The sequence below is a fragment of the Mesoplodon mirus genome (genome assembly GCF_964341445.2).
Source record: "Mesoplodon mirus genome assembly, chromosome: 5".
Classification (NCBI taxonomy): Eukaryota; Metazoa; Chordata; class Mammalia; order Artiodactyla; family Ziphiidae; genus Mesoplodon; species Mesoplodon mirus.
The window spans coordinates 179,429,342-179,437,374 of record NC_138980.1 but is presented as its reverse complement, the minus strand read 5'-3'; the positions used below and the strand labels follow the sequence as shown (position 1 = coordinate 179,437,374).

General features: G+C 49.0%; 1 protein-coding gene across 1 annotated transcript in view; it reads right to left on the bottom strand.

Moving 5' to 3' along the window:
• Positions 1–2,353: 2,353 nt before the first annotated feature.
• Positions 2,354–8,033, bottom strand: part of NSUN2 (NOP2/Sun RNA methyltransferase 2) — a 29,564-nt gene continuing 23,884 nt past the window's right edge. Inside the window, exons 14-18 of the mRNA XM_082621032.1 lie at positions 7,795–7,930; positions 6,917–6,997; positions 6,471–6,609; positions 5,252–5,291; positions 2,354–3,289 (exon numbers count right to left, since the gene is read on the bottom strand). Coding sequence (XP_082477158.1) covers positions 3,067–3,289; positions 5,252–5,291; positions 6,471–6,609; positions 6,917–6,997; positions 7,795–7,930 — 619 coding nt within the window. The 3' untranslated portion in view covers positions 2,354–3,066. The remainder of the gene's footprint in view (positions 3,290–5,251; positions 5,292–6,470; positions 6,610–6,916; positions 6,998–7,794; positions 7,931–8,033) is intronic.

Genomic DNA, 8,033 nt, shown 5'->3' with positions numbered 1-8,033 from the left:
ACAATGGCAGGGCTGCTCTCTTTTTTACGGCTGAATAATATCCCATTGTATGTATATGCGCCACTTCTTTACCCATTCATCTGTTGATGAACACTTAGGTTTACCCGTTTCCGTACCCTGGCTATTGTAAATGACATTATGACTAACATGGGGGTGCAGATATCTCTTGGAGATAAGTTTCATTCCCTTTGGATAAATACCGAGAAGACTACTGAATCATCTGGGAGTTCTATTTTTCATTTCTTGAAGAACCTCCAGACTGTTTTCCACTCCCACCATCAGTGTACCAGGGTTCTCTCTTCCCCATGCCCTCACCAGCCTTTCTTCTTTTAGGTAATAGTCATCCTAACAAACTGTGAGGTGACATCTCATTGGGGTTTTGATTTGCATTTCCCTGATGACTGCTGATGCTGAGCACTTTTTCATGTATCTGTGGCCATTTGTCTTCTTTGGGAAAATGCCTACTTAAGTCCTTTGCCCCTTTTTTAATTGGATTTTTTTAAAATTCAGTTGTATGGGTTCCCTGTATTTTTACTATTAACAGGTTAAATTTTAGTATTAACCCCTTATCAGACATATGGTTTGCAAACATTTTCTTCCATCCCATAGATCACCTTTTCATTTTGTTGGTTTCCTTTGTAGTCCCACCTGTTTATTTTTGCTTTTGTTGTCATACCCAAAAGAATCATTGCCAGGAGCCATGTCATGGAGCTTACCCCTTATATTTTCTTCTAGGAATTTCAGAGTTTCAGTCTACATTTAAGTCTTTAATCCACTTTGAGCTGACTTTTGTATATGTGTAAGATACAGGTCCAGTTTCATGCTCTGTGCATGTGGCAAATCCTCTTTTCCCTGCACTATTTATTGAAGAGACTGTCCTGTTCTCATTGTATAGTCTCAGTTCCTTTGCCAAAAATTGACCATATATGCATGAGTTTATTCCTGGGCTTTCTATTCTGATCTACATGCCTGTTTTTCTACCAATAGCATACTGTTTTGCTATAGCTTTTTAATACAGTTTGAAATCAGGAATATGATGCCTATAGTTTTACCCTTTTTCTCAAGATTGCCTTGGCTATTCAGGGTCTCTTGTGGTTCCATACAAATTTTAGGATTCTTTTTTCTGTGAAGAATGCCGTTGGAATTTTTTAGGGCTTGCATCAAATCTGTAAGATCACTTTGGGCAGTACGGACATTTCAACAGTATTAATTCTTCCAATCCATGAGCATGGAGTATCTTCCCATTTATTTGTGTCTTCAATTTTTTCATCCATGTCTTAATAGTTTTCAGTATACAGAATTTTCATGTAAGTTATTTGATGTTAAGGAATTGTTACTGCTTTTGGTGTGAAGTTATTGAGGTTTGTTTTTTTTTTTTTGCAGTACGTGGGCCTCTCACTGTTGTGGCCTCTTCCATTGCGGAGCACAGGCTCCAGACGCGCAGGCTCAGTGGCCATGGCTCATGGGCCCAGCCGCTCCGCAGCACGTGGGATCCTCCCGGACCGGGGCACGAACCCGTGCCCCCTGCATTGGCAGGTGGACTCTCAACCACTGCACCACCAGGGAAGCCCCTGAGGTTATTTGTTATTTTTATTTTTTAAAAGATTTTTTTGATGTGGGCCATTCTTAAAGTCTCTATTGAATTTGTTACAATGTTGCTCCTGTTTTATGTTTTGGTAATTTGGCCATGAGGCATGTGGGATCTTAGTTCCCAGACCAGCGATTGAACCCACGGCCCCTGCACTGGAAGGCGAAGTCTTAACCACTGGACCGCCAGGGAAGTCCCGAGGTTATTTTTTAAAAAGAAAAAGGGTCCTTATCTTTTGAAATGTTAGACATGACTTACTTCAAAATAATATAAAAAGGTGGGTATTAATAAGACTGTATTCACTGTGAAAGCCAGATGACAGGGCCATGAAGGTTCACCACACCATACTCTTCTCTTCTGAAATTTTGATTGTCGTGATGTGTCACCCAGAACCCCGCCTGACACATAGCAGGGACCTGGTAAGTGGTTAACTGAAATGCTGCGCAGCTCCTGCCTGGTCAGCACGGTGCCCGAGGGAGCCCATTCAGCACTGGAGATGGTTCCCAAGCTGCTAAGCAACCCTTTACCCACCCAAATCAGGCTCACTGTAGCTGGAGGGTCAATACCGCCCTCCGGAGGATAAAAGGTAAACCCACAAGAAAGCCCTTCAAGCGCTTTCAGGCCTAACTGCTGACTTTATTCAAAAGCTGTCTTCACATTAAAATTCCTTCCACCAGCTAAGAAGGCTTTAATCCTAATGTTTCCATTTACCCCAAAATCAGTTAGTTCCTTCTGCCTCATGAACTGGAGTAAACACTAGAGTCGTACACATACCCATTTTCATTAATGACTCTTTATTTAAACTTTCCAAGGATCCCAAACCCCATTTAAAAATTAAAATTGCAGGGTACTCCAATAAAAGCACATAAAATCCTCATGACTAATATCACAATTCACAGTACAGCTCTTACTGTGAGAAAGTTTATTTTACCTTTTATTACAAAGGCACAGAAGTCATCTGAGACCTCAGATATTAACCCCACTGCGTATTAATGTCGCACTAATGGGCAACTTAATACAATTATTAAAGTTGATAGTACAGTTTTCCAACAATCCACACGTAGTTACAGATTCTCTCTAAAAAAGAATGCCTAAAAGAAGCACTAGGCCTTAAGACCAATATAGGCATAACAAAAGGGACCTGAAATTTTCTGCCAGGGCAGTTTTATTTCTTGGTAGACTTTAACAATGAAAGTCTATTACCGGCAACAGGCATACTGGACCCAACTTTGCCAAAGAAATGGGGAAATTCTAACAAGCTAAAAAAATACCTTCCATACGCTCCACGTGAAAGAGTCCAGGGGTCATTCACAGACCTAACCTTCCGTCACTTCCCAGTCTTTACAGACGTGTGCCTCACCAGTCAGTAGTCCTGGGTTTTGTCTCAGCGGCAACGCCGAGGTGGAGGCCCCTGCAGCCAGCGCACTGGGGCGGGCCAGCCGCCGGGTCACTGCCTGTGGCAGCATCCGGCTGGCCGGCTACTCTGCCCCTTGCTCAGCACCCACCTTGTCCTCCGGAGCCCCAGGGCTGGCTGCACTCTGGCTCGTTGGAACAGCCCCCTCTTTCTTCTTTTCTGCCAACACTTCCAGCCCCATCATCCTGAGATAGTGAAGCCGTTCGTTCTTTGGCACAAAAGTTCGAATTGAGGCCTTTCCCCGCCATCCACACAACACGATGGGGCACTGGAGCGTGTCCGGCTTCCTGTGAACAGAACGGCTCCAGGTAAGTGTTAAACATCCTCCTCACTGCACCGTAGGCAGTACTGACACACAACTGCTCCCCAAAAATACCCCCAAGCCACGGGGAAGACATTTTAGTCTGTGATTCTATGGAGGCTTTTCTCAAAGGAAAACCAGCTTCCTTCTTCCTGTCCTTCAACGCCCTCAGGTTGGCCAGTTTTTCCTTCTAAAAACTCACAATGGAATAACCCCCAAATCTGCAGATTTCAAACACTTTCAGTGTTAGAATCTCCAAATACTTGCATCTTCGCCAATGTGAAGACCTATCTGTATGCCCACCCTACCCACCAACAGGCATCTGTCCTGTCCTTCCTGGATCCTTGCAACTCCTGCCCATGTCTACAGGTGAGCAAACTGAGGCCCCGCGGAGGCCGGGTAACTGGGTCCAGAGTAACAGCGCCAGCCGCACGGGGCGCCAGGACCAGGAGCCAGGACCACCATTCTTTGCAGACTCAGTGCTTCCCGGAATTGGGTCTGGTCACCCACCCCCACACGGAGCCTGCCTGTGTCCGGCAAGCAGTGCCATCCGGGTCCAAACACCCTGCCTGTGCAACCGGCTTCCCAGGTGGCATCAGCTCCCCTTTCCTAACTGGTAGGGCGGCTACTGTCCCTATTGTGCATGTGCCCCTTATCAAGCACTGTGCGTATCAGCGTGTACCATGCATACTGTTATTTACTTTCTTTCAAACGTGACTCTGGTCTAGTTTTTAGGCTCCTAAAGCCCTCATTTAAGTAAACATGTGTCCCAAGCCTACCTGATGCCAGGCACCAGTGACACAGGCTGTGCAAGGAACAAACAAGCGTTTCAATCATATTTCTTAAAAAACAAACAGAAAAAGAGAAGAGAAAGGCCTGAACCAGGAAGAGAGAAACCACTAAGAAAAGGAGATGGAAACACATCTCCTTTTCTTAGTGGTTTGGTAAAAAAACGATGACAGGAAGACACCAGAAAATTCCCATACTCCCATTGTCTTCCTCTTTAAAAAAATCTAATTCCTGAAGCTGTCTTTCCCCCTGTCTTTTAACTTGTGTACTTCAACTAGTAGAAACCAGCATATGTGGAAAAGCGGACCCGCATCTTAAAACAGCCTACAGTTTTCTACGTGGGCCACACGAGCACTGTTACCTTAAAACCCACCTGCCGTCTTACTCCTAGTCCCCGCCCCGCCAGGCTGCTCCCCGCAGACGATGCTGGGTGCCGGGACCTGGCCTCCTGTGCAGACTCCACCCAGGCAGCTGTCCAGCTGGGTCCTGCCTACCAGAGAAGCTGCCCAAACCCCTCTCCAGCCCAGACCCTGTTCTATCTCCTCCTTCGGAAATGGTGCCTTACTTGACAGGGGCAGCTGTTAAACGTAAACCTGTCTGGGGATGCCAACGCTGACTCTGCCACCCCCTTGCTGAGGACCCCTGGGCCCGACATCCAAGTCCTCTGTCTTGTTTCTGGCGAGTGCTGACCACGCGGGACCTGCTGCCCCGTGAGGGGTGTCGCAGAGCAGTGGTCCCGTGCTCCCGAGGTGGCTGTCAGTCTAGCTACGGGGGCCGGGCCGCCATGCCCCGGCGCAGAGCAACACTGCCCGATACCTAACGGGAGATCCACAAACACCAGCCGCACCCACAGCAGAGCTGGAGGAACTCAACCTCTCGACTGTCCTATCTGTGCACTTCCTCTGCTCAAGGTAAAAATCAGAATTAGATTGCTGGGGCACAGAGAATAGGACTCTGCATGGTAGCTTCTCAATACAAATACACGTGGCTTGAAAGGGATGTTTTATCAAGAGTATCTTCATGATCTACAAGAATATTCCAGTTCTGAAATTTGTGCAGTACTGTTTGAGGGGAACCTCATAAAAGGCTTCTAAGACCACCCACCATCCCCCCACCACCAAGAACATGGAGGCTCCGATGGCAGGAGCGTCTCACTCACGTGGGGTCCGGTTCGTACTTCAGGACGACGCTGCCCTTGGCTGGAAGAGAAAGAGACACACGCTGGTCGAGCTCTGCCAGCAGGGACACCTCTGCTGTGCACGTTTATGTGCCCAGAGAACAGTAATCTAGACTCTTGGTCTCAGGGGTCTTGAGGCAGAAAAGAGGGCTTTCCATCTAAATTCACAACGCCACCCGCAAGCCAGGCACCAAGTGGGGTCACGGGGACAGTGTAGGAGAGGCTCACGTCAGACCACTGAGAGACTGCAACACTCAGCAAGCCTCTCTCAGGAGCAGGGAGGTCGGGATTAACTACTGCTTAATTCTCAGAACTCAAGACTAAATAAATACCTGCTCCAACTCCCAGAAAGAGCATGGAACACCACATCAAAAACTGTCAAAAATTATGCTGTGGTCGTCCAAATGTAGGATTAAAAGAGAAAGAGAACACACGTCCCCTCATCCTTTAAAGTAATCCCTACTTTGAACGCAGCCCTGCCTGGGGAGACGCCTCGGCACGGCGAGCTCTGACTGCTCAGGCTTCAGGCCGGAACGTGAGGCATGAGACCACGTAACTTCAATGACTGATTTGTGCCCTTTTCATCCAATCGAGCCGGAAGTAAGGAATAAGTTATAAAAAAGCAAGCAAGAATGAAAAGAAAAACAGAACTAGAGTCCCAGGTGGAATTATTTGTATTCTTAGGAGGAAACGTCACTCAGTGATTCGAGGTGGAAGTTTATGAAACAGAAAAGCAAGGATGTGACGCTACCCACAGAGCAGCAGGAACCTTGGGCAAGGAATAAGGATGCACATTCTACCGCCGGGGGCTGGTCAAGGTGTCAAACCAAGCCAACAGCCTGTGCTCATCTCTCCTGGCCTCAAGACACAGACACACCCGAGTGCGAGGACCTGCCCTCTGGCTGCCCGAGTGACAGCGGGCGGCTTGGGGCTCTGGCAGGTGGCCTGGCTGGGCCCTGACACCTGCACAGGTGACCGTGGGAGACTGGCTCGGGGCAGGAGAGCAGCTCCAGCAATGCCCTTGACCCTCAACGAAAGGGGTTGTCAGATGTCTCCAGAAATCCCTCTGAAATCGACACAGGCACCAAGAACAGAGTCACAACATACATAAAGGTGGAAAAGCTCCATCAAGCAGGAACACCTGCATCTTCATTATGTGTACGAGGACAAGTTACGTCTCTGCGCCAGTCAAACTGCTTACCCATGTCCTTGACTTGGCCGTATGCCTCACTGCTGAGTTTTCTAAAAAATGGATTTTCCTGGGTTAACAGAATTTTAACATCTTCCATCGAGACGGTGATAATTCTTGAATTAATAAATGGATACAACGTATATATTCCCTGTGGGAATAAAGAGAGGTGGCCATTACGAATGGCAGCAATCACCACCCATGCACGTGAGGCGAGCCCTCCCCTCACAGCAGCCCCTCCCCTCTCCACAGCCCCTGGCAGGCGGGACGCCAGTGACACACACGGGACACACGCCAGGAAGCACAGCCCCACCCTGGCGCCCCGGGAAAGCTCAGTGTCTTCGAGAGCTCCCCTGGCAGAAGCTGGCCCGGTGCTCAGTGGTCCTGACCTGCCGGGCCGGCTCAGAATCCCCCATCCACGCCTCCGCGGCTCGTACCGCCCCACCGGCTGCACTTACCTCCTGCGCCAACCGGAAAGCACAGTCGAACTCTTCACCACTGTTATTTCGACACCAGACTTTAACCCCAGTGTTAATAACCTGGGATGGAAAATATCAGATGAAATGCACGTAAGTGAAAGTCAGGATAATCGACTAAAATACTCCTTTCTAACACAAGGAGACAGGGCTCTAAGTAGCTGCGGAAAAGAAGGAAAAAAGGAGTGGAAAATACTTCAAGAGTCATCTGACTAGAATAGACGTTCTCTTGGCCCAACGATAACTCTCACATGGCTTTGGTTTCTGTGGCTTATACAGACTGATAATTACAATAGACGTTAAAACCAGGAACCTCTGAGAACACAAGAATAGGTCAGCACACATTCCACGGGCCATCGGGAGCAAGGACACTGTCAGCCTGGAAGCCCCAGTGGACACCCAAGAGAGGACAGGAAAGACAGCACCTCATGGCCTAGCACTGTCCTGAGAACACTCTGACCTCGGGGGCCTCCAGACCACACAGAGATGAGCTGCATTAAACAAGCAGACAAGAGGGAAATGAGCTGGGAAAACTGTAAAGCAAATGAAAAGAGGGCCCAGAAGTGGAAAAATTCTAAGGAAAATGGAAAAAAACAAATAAAGCTAAGCGCCCACAGGAGCAGCAGGCAGACGTCGATCCCCCGTGACGCAGACGGCGTGAGCCCAGCGGGGCGGACTGGATGTGGCCGGGCAGCCTGTGCCTGGCAGCAGCTGAGGCCCCCAGGCAGCTTGGCTCGCCTCTGCCCACGGCGGACAAACTGGCAGGGCCGCATCAGGGCCGGCCCCTCCCGACCGAGTCCGGGCAGACGCGAAAGCACGGCACGCTGAGCGCGCGGGCCCCGGGGCTGGGCGAGCGGTACCTTCACCCTCTCGCTGTTGTTCAGCAGCACGTTTCTCAGCTCCTTGGACACCATGTAGAGCTGCCTCCTCTTCCCCTCCACGGTTCGAGTTAACAAGTTCATCTTTGGGAAGGAAGGGCCCAAAGCATAAAATTTCCTGCGAAAAAGACAGGGCTGCTTACAAGAGTTCCATTCAGAATGTGACGAATGCCTCTCGGCGGCCTGCTCTCCCCGACAGACCCCACTTCTCAAAGCTGCTG